The 26,000-nt window shown below is 35.7% G+C and overlaps 1 protein-coding gene across 2 annotated transcripts in view; it reads right to left on the bottom strand.

The window, feature by feature from the left end:
- Positions 1 to 852: 852 nt before the first annotated feature.
- ZBTB1 (zinc finger and BTB domain containing 1) overlaps positions 853 to 26,000 on the bottom strand; it is a 26,483-nt gene continuing 1,335 nt past the window's right edge. Inside the window, exons 2-4 of one of the 2 annotated variants that reach the window (XM_008566253.1) lie at positions 10,383 to 12,298; positions 2,253 to 2,834; positions 853 to 2,108 (exon numbers count right to left, since the gene is read on the bottom strand). In XM_008566253.1, coding sequence (XP_008564475.1) covers positions 2,798 to 2,834; positions 10,383 to 12,280 — 1,935 coding nt within the window. In that variant the 5' untranslated portion in view covers positions 12,281 to 12,298 and the 3' untranslated portion in view covers positions 853 to 2,108; positions 2,253 to 2,797. Of the gene's footprint in view, positions 2,109 to 2,252; positions 2,835 to 9,091; positions 12,299 to 26,000 lie in introns of those variants that run through there. The other variant, XM_008566252.1, reaches the window with a different exon arrangement.

The following is a 26,000-nucleotide window of genomic DNA, read 5'->3' as shown; positions in this document are numbered from 1 at the left end:
GGTAACTGGAGTTCAACTAATTATTATATTTAAGATCTTTATACTACCATGTTATAATTCTTTCAAATCACCCTATCCTAAAATATTTCTCTAGTCACCTGTCACCACATGAAAAAAATCACCATTTGTTTCTTTGAGTCTTAAAAAACCCAGTCTGTAAATTGCAGCTAAATTGTAGATACACAGGAGTCTGGGGTAGGACTTTACTACACCTGGTATGGAAGGGTAAGAGACCTGAACCTGGAGGGAGGATTTTCCAGAAGAGAAGTGAATATGTGACAACAATAGACATATTGTGCGTACTTCATTTTTCACTAACCTTAAGGATGGACCCTTGTGGAATAGTCTGAAATGATCTGGAAGAAGTGAGACTGTCCTGTACTTGGATAATCAGACTCAATATGCCATTATTGTTAATAATTAAATTCTTAAACTGAAAATAAACAGAATGAATTGTACTGGCAAAGAAGTTATTTCTCTGAGTAGTAAATTGTTATTTTGAGAAATGAATTAACCCTCTGAAAGAGCTAAATATGCCATCAGTGGATTTTTATAAATCTTTTTATATTATGAGGAAACTCAATTAATTTGTTGCTATCTATGTTTGCCAAGAGATAGTACTTTTCCAAACATTCTTCTATAATGAAAGAAATCAGGATTTGGCAACAAGAATGTTAGCTAATTCTCTTTGTGCACTTCTTAAGCTACTCAGGAACACCATAATTAGCTATTCAGATACTTTATTATTATGATATTAGAGGATGGGAGAAGTTGATAACTTTTCAGACTAATAATTTTGTAAAAGAGCCAGTTTGAAAAAAATACAGTATAAATAAATGGATATACAGACAGTTTAACTTCTGAACATAGAGGAGGAAATTTTATTAGGTAAAAGCAATGGATTAAAAAAATAACAAAAGTATTTTATGTAATCCAGTAATTCCACTTTATACTAATATACAGAAAATAATCACATTATAGAATGTATATCATTTATTATTGTAACTTATTACATTTGTAGTTAGTACATTCAAAATTTAAGACATTTTTCTTTAGTAAATCTAATTCCACCAAATCAAAAATTATTTGTTAAGTCATTACTATATTGATCTGGCATCTTTAACTATTGGTAATATTCTTTTATCTTTTTTGTTTTCTATTTATTTTAGAAGTCTGCAGTTCTATATGCTACTTCCTGTTCCTAAGAGATTAACTCCTGTGTTTTTTAGATTCTAACACTTCTCTAGACTTATTTATTTTTATTAAAGCAACTGAATTCATATGTATTTGAACTCTTTAGTGGATTTCTCTTCTCCCTTCTCCCCTCTGTACCAACTATCACATTGTAATTAACTCTTTGATTTTCACTTAGTCTAATTATTAGAATGAATATTCGAGTTATCCTACTTTATAGCTCGGGTCTTTAAATGACAACTCTTGCATATACTACTAAGTATACTTTAAGTTAAATCTCTGCAACTCCTTATTAAAATATTTGAAGAAATAGGCATAAAAGTGAAGTAAGCATTTCTGAAAATATATAACATGATACTGCACAAGAAACAAAATAATAATAAGGAATTGGGTACATAGTTAACGAAAGGTGAAACTACAGGTATATTCACAGTAAGGAAATAAAATGGTTATAAGATTCATATAGTTAAGAAATGTGTCTATATATAAAAGCATTTTTAGCCAGATTAAAATCTCACCAAACATTTCATTTCTCTGTGAAAAGTTCTTTTAAACATGTTAACTGTTATTTCATTCAATAGGTTAAGTACTTCTATTTAAAAAGCTAAATTTTATCTTAAAATCTGAAGCTGAGAAGTATGGCATTGTACATTAATATGGAGAATAAATGTTTAACAGAAATTAATTCTGCCTTATTAGGTTACATTATTAAGTTCAGAAGAAAATAATGTGTCTTTGATTTGTGCAAATCTACCGCTATTGGAGTAATACCACTTCTGTTCATCCTTCAAGTTATACATAAAAGGGAGCCTCATTAATATTAATAAGTGACTGGTATATAAAGCGAGAAAGGAGGAAGGGCAAGTGTTATTTTACAGTGAGTAATAACTAGACTATTTTGTTAAAATGTTGATCTTGAAGATTTTTTTCTGTGTACCCACTTCTTTTTACTTCTACTCTACAGATTTTTGGTTGTAACTTTGTAAACTGCCTAACTACATTTCATAATCTGTAAGCTATAATTCTGGTTATTTTAAGTTTAGAATTATATATGTGATCTTGAAGATTTTTTTCTGTGTACCCACTTCTTTTTACTTCTACTCTACAGATTTTTGGGTGTAACTTTGTAAACTGCCTAACTACATTTCATAATCTGTAAGCTATAATTCTGGTTATTTTAAGTTTAGAATTATATATGTTTATACAGGTATGTGATTATCTCTCTTTGTAATGTATTTACAGTAGCCTAGCAAGCCCTTTTATTTTAGAAAGAACTATTGGAGATAATTAGCATGTGAAGTTTCATTTTAGTGTAGCTTTAACCACTGATGTCATATGAATTTTCTAGTTATTTTTCTTTAGCAGATTTTCCACAAATACTAGGAGAGTCACTATGAATCAATTTTGTTACAACAAAGTGATTCCAAAGTGATCTTTACTGAGTTTTCTTGGATCTTTTCAACTGGAACTTTTGGGGTTGATGAAGTTTGTCAGGAAGACAGAAAAGATGGTGCCACTTCAGATCTGATATTCCTGGGTCTGCACTTAAAGATTATCTGCTGAAGATTGATTCTTCCCCATGTCCTCTCCAAATTCAGATCTTTCACTTCTCCAGAAGTTTAGAAGGCCCTATTTCACCACTGCCACACAGAAAAAGACAAAACTCAAGAAAAATAATATTACAAGTTGACTGCTCTACAAGATACAACATAATTGTTAGGTCAGAATTTCTTGGCTTTTAGCACTAGGCCAGCACACTGTTAACAGAACAGAGAATGGGAACAAAAGCATAGCTCCTAGAATTTGAATTTATTTAATTACTTCTCAAATGTAACTCAAACGGGCACCTTGTATTTTTGTTCTTGCATGGTCTGAGCTAGAACGTGAGTAGGGCACATAAATATGTAACATAAAGACTTGGAGGTCAGACAGGTAGAGGAAAGTAGGAAGGAAGCAGTTAAAAAGTGTTATCCTTCAAATAAAATAATTTTACAATGTACTGTAACTTGTTAATGGCAAATCTCTGATTGAAACATAGATCTAACAAATTTAATAGTTCATATTCTTTTTACTGAGTGTTGTCCGCCATTAAACTAACACTGCTTTCTTCAAATGTTAAGTGTTGTACACTCTGCAAATGAAAATGAAGTACACACACACACACAAAAAGGAGTTTTCCTTCAAATTCCTAGGTTCATAATTCTCCTAATTTGCCCCAGTGATTCTGGGTAAATTATATTTTTTGCAGCAAGGCATTGCCATAATAGTAATGGTCTTTAATTTTTTAAAAAAGTAAATTGTCTTTTAAAATATTTTTCCCACATCAGGGAATATAAGCATTTGAAAGAAAAGGTGACTTTCGTAATCTGGATGATGTTTCTATCATCTAAAAAATGAGCTCTGCTGATTCTGATTGGTATAAGTAATTGGTTTAAGTAGAATAAAGACAATATAGAAACGTTTAAAAAAAAGATGACCGGTAAGGGGATCGTAACCCTTGGCTTGGTGTCATCTGCACCGCGCTCAGCCAGTGAGTGCACCGGCCATGGGGATCTTAACCCTTGACTTGGTGTTGTCAGCAGTACGCTCTCCCAAGTGAGCCAACCGGCCATCCCTACATAGGGATCCGAACCCGTGGCCTTGGTGTTATCAACATCATACTCTCCCAAGTGAGCCACGGGCCAGCCCTAAACAACGTAGTAACTTTTAAAGTAAAGCTTAAGTGGGGGCTCTATACTTCTATAGGCTCTATAGGCTCTAAGTATAGGCTCTATACTTCTATCCTTTTTCAAATTGGTAAACAGAGAATTATGCAAATTTTCTCATATAAAATTATTAATATTCCTCTGAAATCAAAACATGTCTTTTAAATTTTTGCCATTCTTTGGTCCTACAATTTCCTGTCATCTCTTACTTAGTACAGTGACGGTTAGTACATTGATACAATTCAATTCAAGCCAACTATTGAATTGTAATCGTCATACCATCCTTTTTTGTCAGCACATGAGTAGGGTAAGTTATAATGGCTTCTTGCTCTCTAGTGATCTGTGGTGGATTTTAATAGAAAGGATGGACAATTCTGTCACTACTGATTGACCTCAATGATCTGGTTCTCTTAAATATAAGGGAACAAACTTAAACAGGATTTAAACTTCTTAATGCTAAATTCGACTAAGTACATGCATATAGATATGTAAGTGGTATTAATTGGTTCAAAATTAGCATAAATTTACATGCTGTTGTCATTTATATTTATATTCACCAATAGTCATTTATAGACACATTCTAATCCTTGCCTTTTTGCCCCTTGCCAAGGTATAAATGTGTAAGTAGCCAAATTTCATCTGGTTTTAGTGAGACTCTACCCAAGTAATATGACCTTGAGTTTGACAGTAAGCAGTGAAAGTGGGCCACTTAAATAATTATATAGACATTGTCCACAGAATCTTCACCATTTCATTCTTCCATTTGAAAAATAGCATTTGGCAGATGGTAGACAGATCATTAAAGTAGTAGGATTAACACAGTAGTACAGAATGTGTTGTATTGAAATAAGGTAATAGATATATAAAGTTAAAGTCATATTGATTGGGTGGGATTGTTTCACTTAAACCATTAAATAACTCTGTGTGTGTGTGTAAGTTTGCTGCTAGCTTAGTGTGGTTGTGCAGCTGTCACTTCTTAAAATTATTTTTCATTTCTGTTATGAGTAAGACTGTCTTTATAAGCTTACCCTGGAAATCCATAGATATTTTGAATAAAATAAAAAATAAACAGTAAATTGAATTATAAATCCCCAGAATAACCAACTTTTGTTTTAAAGCAAACTTAGGTTGCTCTATAAATCTTAATCAAATCAATCACAATATGGTAACTGGGGGGTAGGGGGGTAATTAGAAATGATGAATTTCTTATCCACATCATCTGTAAAGGCAAAAAGAGAAAACTGGTTATTCTGTCGTTCTGCTTTTCTTGGGAACATTTATTTTCAAATGATTTGAGTCCTTCAAAACTCATCAGTCTCATAAACAATGAAAGGAAATGGTGACTGGAGGGAGAGATTAAAACATAAAGTACATTAATAGGGAAAATAAAGGGGAAAAAAGTCACATAGAAATGTGGAAGTTGAATTCAAATTAATTTTTAAGTGAGCACCTACTATGGGCCCCCCCAAATGACTGACAATACCACTAAATGTTTTGTTTAAATCAAGAAAAATCAAAACATATATCAGCATTTAATATTTATGTCTAAAACATCATTATGAATAACCTATTTAAATAAGAAGTTTTGTTTTCTACTCATATATTTTCACATTACTCAACATGTTCACTATTACCACCAGTCACCTTACCAGGCACAACAGATGACAAATGAACAAGGAACACAGTCTCACAGGAGCCTTATCACATGTGTTCCTAGGCTGAAAAGTCCCTTTTTTGTACTTCTTGGTAGGTAGAGTATGTAGCTTAGTGGTTAAGTATACACGTGTAGAAGTCAGAGGTCTAGGTTGAAATTCCAGCTCCAGTATATAGTTTATGTGATTTTAGGAAAAATACTCAATCTCTCTGAACTTCAATCCTCCGTCTGGAAAATCAGTATGCTACTTACCTCATCAGGTGGTGAGGGTTAATTAAAATTACGTATGTATAGCACTTTGCAAAGTATAGAGAGTGCTAAATAAATGGATGCTGGGATTACTAAGTGAGAGTCCTTGTATGGATGAATCGTGGGTTTCCAAATCTGGCATGTGGCTTAAAGTTCTTAACACCAAAGATAACTCTACTTGCTTCAGGTTCCTGGGATTCATCATATCACCCCCAATTTACTGCACCTCAGGTATAGGAGATATACTAGGATACAGGAGAGATTCTACAAAGATGTATTCCTCCAGAGATTTTTGGTACACTGCAGTCCTAGAAGTTGTTGATGCTAAGGTGCCTGCACAGCACTGGCATTTATTACTGAGAAGAATTTGTTACAAAGGAGATAAGGGTGGTGAGGAAAGTTGAAGAACTGATCAAAATGGATTAATGGCAAAAAAAAAAAAAAAAAAATTAAAAATTTATTTCATGATAAAACCCAATTAAAATTAGGTATGTATATCAAATTTCTTTATTTTCAACTAAGTGCGCACATACACATTCAGGTTCTTTTCTTCTGGTACTGATTTAGCTTTTTGTTAACAACAATGACAAGTTTTATGTTTGATTTAAATACTATTATACTGGTTTGGGGGGGGGGATTTTCCAGAGATCTATTAAATATGGAAGTTTCTTTACTGGTATAAAGGAATGAGTATTGTTTAACCAGGGAAAAAGTTGCCAACCACCACCAGCCTGTCTTTCCACTTTTTTAGAATATAAAAGTTAACATCTAAAGTATTTAATCATATCTTTGGCATGTTCATGATTGTTCCATTAGGTATTCTATAATTATAATCAAATTATTTTAATCTATACTCATCTATAATTTTCAAATCTATTTATTTTTATTCAACCTTTATATCCTGTTTATATTTTTTAAACTACAACAAAACATGATTTTCCATGTCTATTTTTCTTTTTAATTAGTGTTCTGACTGCCCTAGCAAACTGTCCTTATTTAATAATTTTATTTTTATAAATAGCCCCTCTGGAATCCTTTCTCCTAATTTGATATTTGTCTGTACTCAGACTGTTACTTTACATATTAAACATTTGCCTTGTACCATTCTACTCATGTGGGTTATTTCTCTGAATTTTTTTACTTTAAAAATATGGGAGACAAATAAAAAACAAAACAAGAAAAAAAGACAAAATAAATATGGGAGAGATTAAGACAAATTTCTGAGTTGTAATCTACTGCTGCCTTGGTTGTATTTGATTAATCTCTGAGAGTCTTAGTCCATTTACTGAAGAATTACAGAACATCCAAGTTGCACTGTAATTGATGGCCAGCTTGTTAGGTGCTGACTCCATTCCTCTGGATTTCTTGCTGTTTAGAACAAAGGGGCTTTTAAGAAAAAGGGTCGCAATGTATTTTTGAGACAGAGGAACAAGATTGCTCTGTATCCGTCTTGATTTTCCTTTCATTTTTAGGTTTGGAGCCTAAACACGTAAGTTACAAAGGCAGGATGAGCAGGCATCTTCCTCAACCCTGATTCATAGCAATGAGTTACAGCTCCACCCAGGAGAGGAAGGAGATAAGAGGAAATTAGGATGGAGTGGTGTTTTGGAGAGAGGTATTAGATTATTTTTCATTTTCTCTAATTTTAAAAGGCAAGTAGCCTGTAAATGAACTCTTTGCCTTGGTAAGGAAAAACGTACATACTAGAGAAGCCTATGTTTCACTGTACCTAGTTCTAAAAATGTGTGTCCTGTGTAACATGAAACTAGGAAAAAACATGAGGTGTGGCTTAGTGAAACTATAAACATCTCAATCACATATTAGAGATATGTTTAATGTTTTTATATTTGCTTGCTAATTGTTGGTTGTTAGTACATGTCAAAGCACTGAATTAAACCCTTTCTAATGGAATAGATAATCCTTTCTTCAAGAGTAATAGTATTTATTTATTTAAAAAGAAAATTTGGGGCCGGCCTGGTGGCGCACTCGGTAGAGTGCTGCGCTTGGGAGTGTGGCGGCGCTCCCGCCGAGGGTTCGGATCCCATATAGAGACTGGTCTGCTCACTGGTTGAGCGCGGTGCGGGCGCGACACCGAGGGTTGTGATCCCGTTGCCGGTCACGAAAAAAGACAAAAAGGAAAAAAAAAAAAGAAAGAAAGAAAATTTGGGGGGCAGCTGGCCAGTATGATGATCCGAACCCTTGATCTTGGGATTACATGGCACTCTAACCAGCTGTACTAACTGGCCAGCCCAAGAATGGTTGTATTTAGAAAAAGCCCTGTTCTTTAATGTTAGGAAAGCTACTGCAACAGAAATGTTGGTGAGGGTCATGGAAAAACGTAATCCCAAAGAAAATTATGTCTATTAAGATACTATATAGTTTGGAAATTTGGTTTGAGTTTATATTATCTCTTTAAACTATTGTACTCTCTGATGGTCTCTGGGTTAGAACTTCGGTTCGCCAGGTTCCTATCAGTAATACATACACCATATTTCATTTTAAGTTGCATTTCAGATTTAATTACTTGATAAGCTATTGTATCTACGACTAAGACAAATCACTTTTCCTGTTCTGTTAACTATGTGGCTTTAAAAAAATTCCTGACTTCTTATTTATCGTTTTGTATATTTCCCTGCCTCTCTCTACTTCCCATTATTTTTTAATTCTGTACTGGCTCCTGTACTATTCCTATCTTTACTTAACACTTTAATATATCCCTATAAATCTCTGAGCTCACACTGCGCTCTAATACTTCCAACTAAATCTGTACTAGCCAATGTTTGTCAGTTCTCTTGGCAACTTGTTCTTTTATGCAAATTGTATACAAAAATGTGATTTGCATATTTTAAAAACATGATGTAAACAGAAAGAGCAATGCTATTAAATTACTGTTCATAATCACAAAATTATATTTTAAAATATAGGAGTTAATTAAAATCTCTTTCATTACAAGAAGGGTATTACACTGCAAGTAACTCATATTAAAAAGCATCCTATTCAATAGATGTGTCTATGGTTGGGTCAGTTTTGCCAGTGTTTTAATTCACATGTAATTGACATAGAGCCTGTGTCAGCAACAACTAGCAATACTACTATTTTAACTGAAAAATGATAAACTGTTTGTATTTATATGTTCTGATTATTTTATAATCCTCAAATTTTATAGTCCTTTACAGAAAAATAGTAAAGCATGGTGATAAACTCAATTTGCCACAATACATTTTTTCCAAATCTTAGTATAAAACACAAGACATTTTTTTGTGCACTCTACTTTTATAGAACAACCAGATTTATAATTGATTTCTTTATTTTATTAAATTTATCAATATACATGGCAGCTTTCTCAAATCTCAAAGTTCCAAAAGTATGTAATTTTAAAGGTGAAAATCATTTTCCTTTAGGTGTCATATTCCTAGAGAGCTATTAAAATCTATTTATAAACAAAAATAATTGATAAACTAACACACTTCAGAAATCAGAATATTTTAAATTAAAATATTTTTAATGAATATAAAATATCTCTTTAATTAACTATCATAGTTCAATTTAATATCACAAACAAAATGGCTTTATCCCACTAATTTCTCAAGTGGAGTAAGTCATTCGGATTTATACTTAATATAAGTTTTAAATGTCATTATTAAATGATAATATTTTTATCAGTTATAGGAAATATTCATTTATAAGAATTTCCTCAGGTCCACCAATTTTTTTAGGCCAAGTCTGAGCCCACGTCGACCTTAAAAGTTAGGTTCAGTGCACTTAACTTGCCTAATAAGCTTGTCAATTTAAGAATTCTAAGAATATTAATTTCACTGACAATAAGGGGGAATAAACAGTAGCTAACTCATTGTTCAACTGACAAAAATAAAAGCTAAAAGTGAGTGGGATACCTTCAAATTACTTTTAAAACTTTTAAAATTTAAACAGGAATGGCCAATGATGCTGAATTTAAAATTTCACAGGATAATTTTTAAAAAAAAAAAAAAAAAAAAAAAACACATAGAAATAGTGAAGTCATCACCTCATTGATAAAAAACTAAAGTTTAATAGTCATTGAAGGGGTAACAACCACTTGTAGTCTACATTTAAAAATAATTTTAAGTATAGCTAAGAAAAAACTAAAAACAAAGAATTCTATTAGAAACAAGAAAAATGATAAACATTTAACTCCTAAAGTGTAGATACTTAAGATCCTAAACAAAAACATTAAAGGTGAAAGGGGTGAAATTTTTTCCAACAGTTCATCTTATAAAAGCAATTTCTAAGTAGCTCATATCCTTTGCTTTGGTGTTTTGTCTGCTATCGACTAAACATTAGTACAGTAGAAAATCACTTAGGTTCTTTTCAAATGCTTGGCATTATAATGTGATCTCATATCTTTCCTCAAATTAAATTTTGCTCCACATATTCCACATGTATACAGATGAACATCCATATGCTGCTCCAACTGTTCATTATTTGGGAATATCTGAAAGCAGACCTGGCATATAGTCTCACCAGCAGATAAATGAGAAATCATATGCCGTACATGGTCATGTTTTCTGAAGTTTCCTTGATCACAAATGGAACAGACATACCTGGCCATGCCTTTGTGCATATCATTGTGCAGTCGCAACTGACGCTCTCTTAAAAACTGCTTTCCACATGTCTGACAGACAAACTGTTTCTCCTTAGTATGAACAGTATAATGTTCTCTTAAGTGACACCGCTGATAAAAGCCTTTTCCACATAGGTTACAGAAATGTTTTCGTCTGTGATCTCTTTCATTTTCTTCCATAATGGCATTCTTAAACATATCTTGATCTAGGCAGCTAGACATATGTTCAACTACTAGATTTTCAGTTTCAAAACGCTGGCCACAATTAGGACATCGAAAAGGACAGGCAGAATGTTTAAATAACTGCTTTTTTTGGATACTGTTTATTTGGTAATGATTGTCCCTAAAATCATCCAACATTTCAACAAACATATCTCTTATTTCAGACTGCTCATCAGGATTCTCTTCCATGTCCATTTTCTCTTCAGTACTTCCTAATCCATTCATTGTCAGATCTTGGGGTTCTCCACATCTTTGAGCATGTTCCTGAAGTTGTCTACCCTTGACAAGTATTTGTCCACATTTCCCACATGCACAGATATTTTCAATGTGTTTGGCTAAGTAATGAGATGACAGATCCTCCTCAGTTATTGTGAGTCCACACAGCTCACAAGAAGCATTTTCAGTATCCTCTTGTACTGGACTACTGTTGTTAGCAGGCCTCATGTTTTCTAAACCACCTCTTTCATCAGCATTTATTGACATCCGAGGTTTTAGAGTTTTCCTACCACTTTTTTTAATGCCAACATCTTCTTCAACGTAATATCTATAAAATGGCTCTTCAGGTTCATCTTCTAATTCATCATTGTCAGTGGATTCATTACAGTCTTTATCAGTAACTTTAATAATGTTAAAGTCTTTCAGTTCATCTGTAGGAATATCTTCTGGCTCCATCTTGATAATGATTCTTTTCCTCTCAGCAGCTCTGCTTTTTTCTTCACTGGCTATTTCAGACTCCACTGTGCTACTTTTTCTGCTTCCAGTGGTTGAAGCTGAATCATCAGCAGCCTGGCTCGTGTCTCCTCTGTATTTGTCCGTCTGTGCAGAAAATGTTTTGGAAGAATCCTTTTCACCAAATTCAGCTTTGATGTTACTATCTTTTCCATCTCTAATATCTACTATTCTGTGGTAAGATCTTGTGTTTTGGTATGAATGTCTGTTCGTACAGGTTAGCACATGCTCATCTAATAATTTTTCACAGCTAAAGCCAAATCCACAGCTATCACAGGTAAAACTCCGTCCAAAGCGTCGTGACACACGTTCTTTTGAAGTAGATAATTTGGACACAGAACTTTTTTTACATACATCAAACAGTGGTTCAGGAAAATTACCTAATTGTAAAGACTCTTCATCAGGCTCTCTATTGTGTGGTGTATTTACTGTTGAACTTGGCTCTGCACACCACCTGTTGGCCTCATTGCCATTTCTAGCCACAGTGTCTTCATACATTCTTACCCCAAATATCATTTTGCTGTTCTGTTTGCTGGAAGCAGAAGATGAACATTTTGAACTAGAACAATCTGCATCCTGTATGTCTTCTAAGCAGTCAGGAACATTGTACAGCTGTAGGTAGTTCATTGCCACTTTAAACTGTTCAAAACTGGAGGGAGCTGTCATAATTTTTCCTAAATACATAAATTGCAAAATGAGATCAAAACACTCGGCACTAATTTTCATGTTGCTGAGATTCAGTTGTGCAGTACTATGCTGATGGTTCATGAAAAACATTCTAAAATAGGAGCTACAGGCAGCTAGAACTGCTTTGTGTGCTTGAAAGTAAATGTCATCAATTGCAATACAACAGTCACAGAGAAAACCCCATTCCCTTTGGTTGTTTAGCTGCTGAAGGACGTAGCTGCTGTGGCTGGGCTTTGCCATCTTCTATTAATGAGAGACCTATGTAAAACAAAAATATTAAAGTCAGCCAAGATATCAGAAAAGCACTTGAAAAAAGAATAATTTTTATCATGATTTGACTTGTGTGACTTTGCTATTACAATCAAAGTATGAGTAACTTTCTATTCTAATGTAGTGAAACTCAACATATACCTGAATCATTTTTTACATTTGAAGATACATTTAGGTTTCTCATATTGAACAAAGGTGTCAAAAGAAAAAAACCATAATTTTGGTTTTAATACAACTCTAGGGGAAAAAAATGAATACTAAATTTGGAAGGAAAAAGATATTAATTTAAAAATACTTGGAGGGCTCACCAGTTAGCTCCCTTGTTTAAGAGTGTGGTGCTAATAACACCAAGGTCAGGGGTTTAGGTACCCTTACATGCCAGCCACACAAAAAATAAATAAATAAAATAAAAGTACTTGAAGGATATGAACAATGAAAGTAAATAGCAACTCAAACTGAAAGTTACTAACTAGATTGTAGAGTATTAAAAACTTCTTAGATCACTGATATGAAGGAACTATTGCTCATTTTTTAAGTGTGATAAGGGTATTTTGGTTATGTTAAAAGTCCTTTTAGATATACATACTGGAGTATTTATAGATGATATATGAGATATGCTTCAAAATAAATGGAGTGAGTGTGGGGGCTATAGATGATACAAGATTGGCCATGTGTTGATAACTATTGAAGCTGGGAGACAGGCATAATTCTATTTTCATTTATGTTTGAAATCATTTATGTTTGAAATTTTCCATAGGAAAAAAATTCTATTTAAAAAACCTTACTAGATTATATGGAAATGGCACCAAACAAATAGGTTTGATCAATTCCTTTCTTTTTTCCTGAATGACTGGAGAAGGAATAATTCTATAGAGTTAGACTATGTCTCACATTGCTTGGCATACACTTTAGGGTAAAAAGAAGCAGGGATTTATTTGGGAAGGAGGTATCTATCCTTAAACTATAAATTTTTCTTCCTTTTTTTAAGTGTTAGGAAAAAACATACAAAAGTAACACATGCTCATCACAAAAATTCAAGCACAGAAGTATATGGAATAAAAACACACCTCAGGTCGCATAACTTTTCCCACAGGTAACCCCTCTAAACTCTCTGGATCTGTTTATATGCATACATACATAGTCAACATATTGAGTACCTACTATGTACTAGGCACATAGTTTTGCTATTTTTTGTGTTTTTTAACCTAAATTATATCACACTACACATATATCTTTCTGCAACTAGTTTTCTTCACTTAACCGCACTGGTGGACACTGTATTTTTAATGTAGAGAGTTGACTTTGAATAAAGGAGAGGAAAATACTAAAAGCACTAGAAGTCCTATCTGTTATATGATAAAGCTAAAATAAGATCCAATTCTAGCCTCAATTTTTAATCTGTATACATAAGGTTTCAGAATCTATCTTCTGCTTAAAAACAAGTTCCTAGGCAATTTGACTGAACTTAAAAAGAACATGTAACAAGCTATTCAGAGAAATAAAATGCTCATTCTTCAGTTCCAAAACTCTTCAATCCCTGCAGTAGTAATTAAGAGAGTATCTAAGTTTACTTAATTCTACTTGCTTTTTATCTGTTCCTCACAAATCAAATATGATGACATACCCCTTTTCTTTACTACGTACAGGCCCATCCTGCCTCCTCCTTCCTATTTCCCTGCCTAAGGACATGGAGTTTCATAGTCAGGGATGTGGGTCTGGTGAAAGGAAGGTGGCTTATGATGAGACCTCCTGCCTTCTTCAGATTGCAACCACTGTACCTTTTCTGGAAGCAAGATCAAGTGTTTCAAGTACAAACAATATTTCAAACCTCTGTTACTCAAATATCTGTACTAAAACTGTGAGGAATCATCTTCAGCATGTACCTAAATACAAAATGCAATGTATACACAAATATAGTCATCAATGTGTTATTTATAATTTGAATTCAGCCTTGTAGTAAGGGAGTTGTTAAGGAAACTAAGGTAAATCTACTCCCTAGAATTCACTGTCATGTGGCCTTTAAAAATTGTATTTATAAATGCAGACTATAGAAGTGGGAAAAATTTTCACAATGGGGAGTCAAATAAATAAGCAGTATACAAAATTATGTTACAATTATAATAATGTAAAACAAATCCAGACACCACCACCACAACCTCTTTCAAAAGGTGAAAAAAAAAAAAACAAAAAAAAAACACAAAAATGTTGACCCAAGCCCACTTTATGTAGCTTAAAAGTTCCAAGGACCCCTTCATATCTGAATGAAAAGCAGTTTTATGGTCAGCCACCAAAATTAATACATAGAAGACCAATATGACAGACACATCTGTAGCTATAGTCACAATTCAATTAAATTAGCAAAAATACATATACTCTGTGTTAACAAAACACTAAAACAAATAAGAGCATCTATAGCATTTTAATGCACATGTATTCATTCAACAAATACTTATTAAGCACCTTTGGTGTACCAGGCACTGTATTAAGTACTGAGAGTCAGCAATAGCACAGGTACTCCGTAATCTCAAGGATACATTATTGAGGAGAATTTTGACTTTTTCTAAATTAGTGATTTCATTTCAACATGCACTCATTAAAGGGCTCACTCTGGAAGAAGGCATCATGATGTATTGGAGAGAATAAGGACTCTGAATCAGACAGACCTGGGTTGGAATTCCACTGTCTCCATGTCTGTCTGTACTCCTATCTTCCCCTGATAGAGGTAGAAGCTGAACAAGTACTGTATCTAATTTTTAGTGCTAATGCTACAGCTTCTAGGCTGACTTAGAATTGTAGTTTTACGCAACACTATTAGGCGGATGTCCAAGTTCTGAGTAAAACTGATTTTAGGTAGAATAACTTTTAATAGCAATCATTCACACATTAGTACTCGCAACTCCATTCTTGTTACATCTCATTCAAAAAAGCTTTAAAAAGGCTAATATACCAAAAAAAGAAAAAAATGGTAGTGGAGGTCAAGAGTTTGGATCCCCATACCAGCCTGCTGCCAAAAAAAAAAAAAAAAAAAAAAAGGTAGAGGGGTATGGGGCAGGAAAAGAGGGATCTAAATTCCTGTGAGACTTTTAGCTTGTTATCTCTTGAAAATAATTTTTGCATTAAAATTTTTTATAATCACTTTTTTCTTTTCTCTTCATCCTTTCTACCCAAATTACATTCATTTTTATTAGTTAATGATTTTAAATTCCAAAAGAAATCTGCTCTTTTCAATTTTTTTACATCCTTAATCATGCAACCAAAAAAACCTAGTGTTCTTTTATGTTATAGTAAAGCTTGTAAGTAGTTTTAAATAAATAAAAGGATTGCTTATATTTCAGCTGTTCCTGTTTTTATGACTGAAATCTGCAATTGCTTTTGTCTGTGTTTCTAGCTGCATCGCTGGTACAAGTTTGTCACAACTAGAAGTCAAGCGCTGGGGCTGAGAGCAGAACCTTCAAAAGTGATTCAAAGGACTTAATGTCTTTTCGATAAGGATAACAGACTATGCACCACCAGGTATTCCCATAAGGCTAAATGATACCCAGGGTGTAGTACTCCAGCAAGAATAAGGAGTTAGGTAATCCAAAACATTTTACACTGAATTTTTAAAATTTTAGATTGAAAAAGTTTACCAGCTCATCTCAAATTCAGAAACAGCCACCAAGCACATTAAGCATATTAAGTAATTTAGACAGACTTTCAGAGCTTAGCAAGATCTAATCTATCCAACATTCTAATTTCATAGAAGGCAAAATCTAGGGCTGTTAAACAATGTACCAGAGTATAGTTAGCTGTGGTAATGTACATACTAAGACTACAGAACAAGGATTCCTGACCACCCAGACAGTATTAACCACTATAAAATACTTCCTTGGTACTATGAGATATGGCCTTCTGCAAAAAACACTCAGCAAGAGGGCTGGCCCGTAGCTCACTCGGGAGAGTGCGGTGCTGATAACACCAAGGCCGCGGGTTCGGATCCTATATAGGGATGGCCAGTTTGCTCACTGGCTGAGCGTGGTGCTGACAACACCAAGTCAAGGGTTAAGATCTCCTTACCAGTTATCTTTAAAAAAAAAAAAAAAAAAAAACACTCAGCAAGGATTGGACACGAGTCCTTATTACAGGGTTTATTGGCCAGGTGCTTTTTCACAAGTGAGTCTCCCATCTGAACTCTTTATCTGTAATGTGGTTTTATCTATACATCTCTATCTATAGGTAGTTTACTACTATAGCTGAGGATTGGACACGAGTCCTTATTACAGGGTTTATTGGCCAGGTGCTTTTTCACAAGTGAGTCCCCCATCTGAACTCTTTATCTGTAATGTGGTTTTATCTATACATCTCTATCTATAGGTAGTTTAATACCATAGCTTTGTTCCCTAAGTCATACTGTGTAAGCTAGTAAATTTCTCACTGACATAGTAAGATTTCAGAAATACTTTTCCTCCATTGCTAAATCTCTTAAATTGGAAATAATAGTTTTGCTGGAAGTTTCTTTTGCTCCAGTCTTGGCCAAATGATAATTTAAGGATCTATAAATAAGCATATAAAATGAATGAAGAAGTAACTTAAAGGAATTTTGAAGTGACTCCTTCTTTAAGGAAAATAATCACCCTCTAAATTGTGTTAGTGGAAGTCTAGAGGAGAGCCTAGCATCAGATTCCCAATTCAGCACCCTAATCTCTGAACTACTTACAATTACCTTTGGATCTCAAAGGAGATTTAAGTATATACATTCATTTCCTTTTACCTATTTCTATGTCTTATATGATTGAATGTACACATATGAATTTAATTTGAGGATTGTAGAATATCTTTTTTAAAAGTCTGGAATGTAATGATTCTTTCATATTTTAAAATCAGAGTATCAGAATGTATTGAACACCTACAATGTTCCTAACACTGGATAAAGCATTGAGGTGGAGGGTAGAGAAGGATGATGTACAATAGAGCTAATCATATGTTTGAAATTACATTTGAAACCAAGATACCAGAGGCTGGAAGGGGTTAGGGTTGGGGGGAACATTAGGAGTAAACTAATGGGAACAAAACTATGCTATCTACCCTAAATGAATCATTGTGCTAGATATGCATGTATTGAAACAACACACTGTACCCCCCCCAAATAAATATAAATAAAATTGATTTAAAACAAAGTAACTAGTGAATTCATTGTTAAAAAAAAAAATTTGAAGCCAACAAAAAAATTTGAGATTAAGTGCTAAATTATATTGAATAAAGTTCAGCAAAAGTTTAGAAGAAAAGCATGAATTATACCAGAAGAGTCGGCTTTAGGAAGGATGTAGGACTGAGTGAAGCCTTGATGAATGAGTAGAATAGAAAAAAAAAGAAAGCAAGGGGAAAGGCACTTCAGGTATTTGTATAGGTATGTATGTAAATAACTGGGGAGGGGTACACAGCAGCTTGGCTAGAAATATAATGGGAAGGAAGGTAGATTTGCTTTACCAGAAGGTAGATTTGTTTTAGCTGATAGGTGAAGGTTATGAAGGTAGGGTAAATGATAACTGTAATACAATAATAATATGAATAGCTAGCATTTGTTAATCCTTACTCTATGCAAATTTGTTAATCCTTACTAGGATCTATACTAGGCAAATGTATAGGCAGGACTGTGGTTTGAATGCGTCCCCCAAAATTCATGTGTTGGAAACATAATCCCCAATGCAACAGTGATGGGAGGTGGGGCCTTATAAGAGACGATTAGGTCATGAAGTCTCACCGCCCTCATAAACGTTTTTTTTTTTCTTCCTGATAGCTCCCCCATACAGAGATCTAAACCCTTGACCTTGTTGTTATCAACACCACTCTCCCAAATTAGCCACTGGCGAACCCATACATGGATTAATGTCATTGTGGGAGTGGGTAAATATTGAAAGTGGGCTTGTTTTAAAAGTGATTTCAGCCCCTTCTTGCTCTCTTGCTCTCCTGTGCTCTCTTGTCCTTCCACTGCCCACTGTAGGATGATGCAGTAAGAAAGCCTTTACCAAATGTGGGCCCCTCCACCTTGAACTTCTCAGCCTCCAGAACTGTAAGAAATAAACATCTTTTCTTTATAAATTACCCAGACTGTGGCATTCCATTATAGCAACACAAACTGGACTATGACAGGGAGTTATCACATATACACTACACATATACATGTATGTATGCATGTATATATGTATACAACTTTAGCGCTTAATTATCATAACAAACTCTACAAAGTAGGTACTAAGTAAGACCCATTTTCCAGATTAAAAAACAGAGACATACAGGGGCTGGCCAGTTAGCTCAGTTGGTTACAGAGTGGTGCTAAAAACATTAGGGTCAGGGTTCAATCCCTATACCGGCCAGCCACCAAAAACAAACAGAGGCAACCTTCCTAAGGCCACAAAAAGAGGATTTCTTGGGATTAGAACATAAGCACTATGACTCTCAAACCCAAGATTATGCCTTGAAGATTTTTCCATCTATAAAAATAATGCCATATTGGCAAAATTCTTTCCTAGAATACTACTATCCAAGGTATACAGTTCAGTCTCTAAAACCAAGGTATACAGTTCAGTCTCTAAAACTGATTAAATTCTTTAGGTTTTCTCCTTGAAACTTCCTGAAATAACCAGTTGTAGAGGCTCCTAAAGATAAAAGGCTTTATTTCAAGACACGTAAATGACAGACATGATCAAGTTTGAAAAATTTTATTCACTATTTAGACCAGACATTGTAGTTGGTTATTAGACTTCAAATTTAGTGTTAGTACAGGAAGTTCTGAAATTATAATTGGGTTATGTTCCAAAACTTTATTTTTATTTGGAACTTGCAACATATATTCCCATAGAAACAATGCTATAAATGGTAGCTCAGTTTTATGCTTACACCCTAAAGTCTTTTAAAACCATAATGCAGTTGTATATTAATCCTAAAAGTGCTGTAGTATTACTTGTACCAGTGCTGACAGAGATCTAAGGAGCAGCATGGTACAGCAGTGCCTACTATACTGAGCCCTCAAGGACAGGGACAAGGCTTAATGGCCTTTGTGTTCCTTTTGACTACCACACTCTTCCCACACAGTTGGCACTCAATGCATGTTTGTTAAATAAAAGAATTTTAAAAAAGCCCAAGAAGCAGATGCTGCTAGATTTCAGTACCAGCTCTTCCACTATGAGGAAACTTCTTTACCTCTCTAAGCCTACTTTTCTTATCTATAAAATCAGAATCATCATACTCCTCACAAGATTCTTGTATAAATTAGATGACAAATGTTTCTTTGCCTTTTCAACCTAAGCACAATTGTTTAAAAATATTATCATTGTGAACAGTTTACAGAATTTTATGAAATGATCAAGTTCAACCCACTGCTTTATAGACCAGAAAGCCAACTGAGCTTAAGTGATATGCTCAACGTCACATCCAGTTTTAGTGGCTGTCACGATAAGACATTGGTCTCCTTAATCCTAGTCTAGGGCTCGTCATGCTACTCTAACTGCAGCCCCCATGTATAGTACTACCTGGCTGTCTGTTTTCTCTTCTGCATCAATTATGTTTTGCCGAAATACAGAAAGTGTTCAAATTTGCAAGGGTTGTTTGTACCCACGCTAAGTGACTTTAGACTGCTATGCTTCTGGAGACTGTGGTTTGTTGGTTGGTTAGTATTTTTCTGTCTCCTTGCTTGTCAAGCCAATAACTGTCACTTCTAAAAGGTGTGCTGATCTCCTGCCGCCCACAATTTCAATCTCTTACAGGTTGTATAATCAGACAAAAACTCATTAGAAATGAATCTACATAATTATTTTTTCTGTAAGGACCTAGGGAAGGACTCTATGAGTAAAACATAAGATTTTAATTCCTGAACTTTGTTCAAAGTCAATGAAATTGCCTTCCTCTTTTGCTTCATGCCAAGGCAGTGGATAGCTGAGGTTGCCAAAATAGTGGCATCTGGAACATTCCTCTCTCCCTCCAGGAGTGGAGGAGGAAAAGTTTAATCCAGGCAGTCTACATTTTGACCTGTTCATAGTAAATAGGCAGCACAGCATCTTCTCACCACCAGAGGGCACTGTGTAAACAGTAGGCTCCTCTCAGCTAAAAGCAGTTTCACCAGGAAGTCACTTTTTGCACATTGCATTCATATTCTCAGGGTTCATTTTGTAGGACATCTATCTACTGCACAGCACTCATTCTGTGGACTCAGACTGGCACCCACCTAAAACTGTTCCTCCCCCTGTGTTCTGTCTCAGCTGCCACCCCTATGCACCAATCACCCAGGCTACTTCGGAGTCACCTAGAACTATTCCCTCATAATCAACTATTGTCTTGCCAATTTTCCTACTAAATATTTCTCAGATCTGCCCCTCTATTCCATCCCTACCTTCCCTACCCTCGTGAGGTCTTTATTATCACTCCTGAGTTATTACAGCAGGCTCTTTATCTGGTCCCTCAAATCCATCCTTCACTCTCAGATGATATATAAGAACAATCAGACCATATCATTTTCCTATGGTTTTCCTCACATATCCTCAGGCTAGAGTATAAAAATTTTCCTACTAAATATTTCTCAGATCTGCCCCTCTATTCCATCCCTACCTTCCCTACCCTCATGAGGTCTTTATTATCACTCCTGAGTTATTACAGCAGGCTCTTTATCTGGTCCCTCAAATCCATCCTTCACTCTCAGATGATCTATAAGAACAATCAGACCATATCATTTTCCTATGGTTTTCCTCACATATCCTCAGGCTAGAGTATAAACTCCTTAGTGAGGTATACAAAGGCCTCCATGTCCACCCATCTAGTCTTACATGTTTGGCTACTTCCTGCTTCGAACTGCATCTTCGAGCAACATAAAAACTGCCCCCCCCCCGCCGCTTCCCCCCATCTCCAATATACTTCATGTATTTCTTACCTCTAGTTTTATTCATGCTGATTGGTTCTTCCGTCTGAACCTCCCACATATCATTTAAGAGTCAGTTTATCACCTCCTCCAGAAAGCCTTCTGTAAACCTCCTTTCCCACTATTTTATGTTTTTATATTAGTGTATTACTCCTTATTTTGCACTTATTACATTAATTTTAATCATCAGAACAGTAACATAATAGAGGCATTAAAACACAGACAGGGCTGGCTCTGGTTAGCTCAGTTGGTTAGAGCGTGGTGTTGTAACACCAAGGTCAAAGGTTCAGATCCCCATACTGGCCAGCTGCTTTAAAAAAAAAAAAAAAAAGAGCACAGACTAGCCAGGTCGACTGGGTTCAAATTCTGCCTCTGACACTTATTAAGTATATGACCTTGAGTGGGTTGCTTTCTCAATTTCTGCCTCAATTCCTTCATCTAAGAAGGTTTTGTAATCCTCCCTAGTTTTTAGGGTTATTGTGAGGCAGTGTCTGTCACAGAGTGAGTGCTAAATAAGAATTGGCTACTACAATTAAGTGTTGGTTTCCTTCACTAGATTGTGAGCAACCTGAAGGCAAGGACTTTGGCTCATTTGTTTCTCTGGAGTATAATAGGTATTCAGTGAATGTTGCTGAATGAATAACCGGTGAGGCAGTTCTTTATAGTTTTGGGAGGGATTAACCAAGTTTCCTTCTTTCAGAAGATACTACACATTTTTAAAATTTATATTGTTTCCAATTTTGCGGCTTCAGTGTTCTTTGTGCTTACTTCTAACCAAAGTCCTGAAAACTTCACACTCATCTAACTAAAATTCGATGAAATAAAACCAATAAAAATATCAAAAAAGTATGTTCACAGGTATTGATATTCAACACTGTACCCCACAGATATGTACAATTGTTTCAATTAAAAATAAATTTTTTAAAAATTAAAAGTGTTCACTCTATGAAGCTTAACTCAACTCTCTAAACCTTAAATCTATTTAAGATTTTCTCTTATCCCAAATCGCCTAACACAGCAAAAGCCTTCCTTCTTTCCACACATGCGGTTCCTTTTGCTTAGAACCTTTTCAGTGTTCAGCTCACACTCTCTTTGAGAAGTTCTTTCTGATCCCAGGGTGAAGAAAATGCCTCTCTTCTGTTCTGCCAAAATAGCCTATACATACAACTACAGGGTGACAAATTATGTATCATCCTAACTGGGATGCTATATCCATCACCACACTCAAGGCAGGTATTGTAATTACTTGGCTTCTCTGCTTTACCCTATACTCTTTGAGATCAGGACATTGTCTCAACATTATTGTAACCCCTGAGCCACTAACAGTTTTTAGGTGCTATTTGATGAGTTTTTGAATGAATTAATGTCGAAGTAGACAAGTTTTATTTTGCTTATCAATATTTTTACTTATTTCAATCATGGCAACTTTTACATTGTGGTTGAAAATTTCCAAAGTATTTTCCCATACATTATACAACTAATTCTCACAACCCTGAGATAGGTATTTTTATTATCCTCATTTTGTGAATGAAGGAACAGAATCAGTGGTTGATTTGCCCCAAACTGCTCATCTTGTAAGTAGAAGCTGGGACTCAAACTGTGACTCTTTTGATTCAAAGCCCTAAGTTTCAGTTTTTTGTAAACTAGACAACATTGTTTCTGGGCATAACTGTTAAGCGAAGTGCCCCTTTGGAACATTCTAAGCCTCCCAGGGATACCCTTTTTCATGAATCTAAACAACTTTCATCATTCTCATACCACCCCATCATAGGCAGAATGCCTTCTCTCTTCCCCATCTCCCCTTCCATCTGCTAACTCCCACTGTCCACCAGGGCATGCCCTAATACTACAGACTTAAAGTGGGGATGGAGCTCTTCGGTTGTCTCTAAAAAGGGTTACATACATCTCACACAGACAACTAACAGAAAATCTGGGTGGTAATTCTCTAATTTTCTTTTGAAAACAATTTTAAGTTCGAAGACAGAGTAGTATAAAAAACACCCATGTCCCCCAACAACCTCAAATAATCAATGTTGTGATTAAATTTCTATATACTATTTTGGGGCTTCGTTTTTAGAGTATCATCAATTTCTCCACAGCTCATTCTTTTTGAATGTACCAGGCTTAATAAGTGACTCTGTCCCATCACTAAGATCTCATGCCAAAATATAAGTATACTTAGAAATCTATCTTAAATATGTACCAAGATGCCAATTATGAGTGGCATTCAGGCCTGAGTCCCTGCCACCCCCTCCTCAATATCAGTCCCTTCCATGCCACATGTGAAAATAGCAGTAATTAAACCCCTTTTGTCCTCTAATTTCCTTTCCATGATGTTCAGCATGTAACCTTTGGATACTGATCAAGAGGAACTCCCACCCCTCAGGACAGGGATATCTTGGCAGTGGTCTTTATGGCAAGTATACCATACTCCTTCCCAACTATAAACTATGAAACTCTACAAATGTGAGGGTTTCGTTTTGTTTTAATGAGTTTGGCCAGTATACATCAATCCATCAGAGGCTGGACATCAGCATAAACATTAACAAAGTGTGAGAAAAAGCCTACTGAGGTATAGTAAGTACTTTAAGGACAAACCTAAAATAGCAGCCCTGTTATATCAAAACTCTCCTGTCTATTACTTAATCATATAATTTTAAATCGGTCCAATGCAAAACACTCCCTTTTTCCTCTAACTGGCAGTTCTCACCCACCTGAGCAGTGAACAGAGAACACGAGCCCATGAATCACCACAGACCATCCCTAGGCAGGGTGAAGCACACACAGCAGTGCTCAACTGTTGCCTTCTCTTGTTTTAAACAAGGAATTGACTGTTTGCGGTGATTATCTCTGGGGAGTGGGAGTCAGTATGACTTTCATTTTTGTAGTTTATGTACTTCAGTACAGGTGGGATTTTACAAAGAACATGGATATTATAAAAAATACTTCCATTTTGAGAAAAAAAATAGACATGAATAAACTTTAACACAGTTCACACATGAATATAAGAACAAATAAAGTAACTTTATTTTACTGTTAAGAGCTACTAGCACAATAAGAAAGTATCAGCAGAAAATATTCTGTAGAGACCAAAGTGACCTCTCAAGCAGATGTTTCTCAAATATACCTCGATTTTTTGGAGGTCAACAGATTGTATTGTAAAAATAAAAATCCATGGAAATTTTTCTGCACTTCTATCCCAAATGGTTTCTTCCCCTTTGGGCCAGAGGTTAATAGAAAAAGGCTTAGTGCTTTTCCTGGCTAGAAAAGGACAGGTCCGAAAGCAGGCACTTTTTTTCTTCTGCACATTAGAAAGGGAAATGGTGCTGCAAAGAACACAGGGACACTCTTAAAAAGGTCCATGAACTGTCTCTTCCCCAGAGCCTGGCAAAAGAGGAGAATGAGGAAACAGTACAAAAATTTAGCAGTGTTAAAGCAAAAACACAAGGTCAAGAGCAAGTGGCTGTTACTGCTCATGCCCTGCTAAGGTCCTGGTTAAAATATGGTTTTTCTTTTCTCTGACAGTGAGGCACCTGCCCCTCTTCCCCCCAAAACCCAAGAAGAGTAGGCCACCATATTAGGGGTGGGAAGAATAGAAAAGCTTCAGGAAAGACTGCTCAACCTGAGTTATTAAATACCATGAAAATCTGGTCTTAATGGAGAAATCCTGTTTGTAAAATTAGCATAAGATGTTAACTAAAGGCTCTATTGCACACTGTTTTTTTTAAGAGGAGAAAGCACTCCATCTTGTTCCCAAAGGCATTCAGTTATTATTGAGACTTTTAGATAGTCAGCAAGTGATTCAAAAGGAAAGTTTTGAGGATCTGAGCAAAATGATGGCCAGCCATATTTACGCTTCATCTTTTTGTATCTCAATTTTCCCCCTTTCTCCAGATATCCATTTGCACTGACAAAACTTCATAGAATCGAATATGTCAAAGACCGTGACTGCTTTGAACTGATCATAAGAACTGCAGCCTTTACCAAATCTCCTTCAGAATGCCTAGAATTTCAACTCAAGAAACCGACTCTAAGTTGCCTCAAAATGCCTCGTGCCGTTTCTTGGGTTCGAGTGCCAAAGCTAAAACTTCCTGTCGTGTACCATATGGAAACGTACTTAGACCAGTGGAGAACCTGCGTTGTACCTACCACTCTGAAACTCGACTTAGGAACATGATTGCACACATACAAATGTCCTATCCCCAGAACACATCAAGGACTTTCATCCACCTTTTCCTGACGTGCCCAAGTTGGAAAATATCATGTCAACTTTTCAGTATGTGCACTCGTTTGCTTAAGCAGAAAGGGAGACTGGGAGGGGTGGCTGAGCTCAGACCGATGCCTAGATACTGTGGTGATAACAAGTCCCGACCTACATCCAACACATTAACCGACAGTAACAGAACTTCTAGTAAGCGCCCACCACTGGAAGCGAAAGCACTCGCGTCCCAGGAAGCAGATCTTTTCCACTGAAAATTCCCAAACCCACCACTTTTTACTGCACAAAAAGCGTGTGTGCCGGAGAGAGGGGGTGGGAAAGAGCGCAGCAAGAATTTGCACGGCTCTTACGCCTCCTCCCTCGGAGCGCGCCCAAGTCTGCGGCCTCGGGCTCCGGGACACTTCCCCTCCCACCCGCCGAGGAGCCGCAGCTGTAAGTTGAGCGAAGCGGGCTCTGGGCACGTCAATCAACCGGGTCCTCCCGCCTCCCGTCTACACCTCCCCTCCCATCCCCCCTGGGGGGGGGGGCAGAAAAAGAAAAGGAAAAGAAGGTAACTAATTTGGGAACTAGCCCCCGCGGGGGCT

This window comes from Galeopterus variegatus, unplaced genomic scaffold (genome assembly GCF_000696425.1).
Source record: "Galeopterus variegatus unplaced genomic scaffold, G_variegatus-3.0.2 Scaffold231, whole genome shotgun sequence".
NCBI lineage: Eukaryota > Metazoa > Chordata > Mammalia > Dermoptera > Cynocephalidae > Galeopterus > Galeopterus variegatus.
This window is presented reverse-complemented; position numbering and strand designations above follow the sequence as displayed.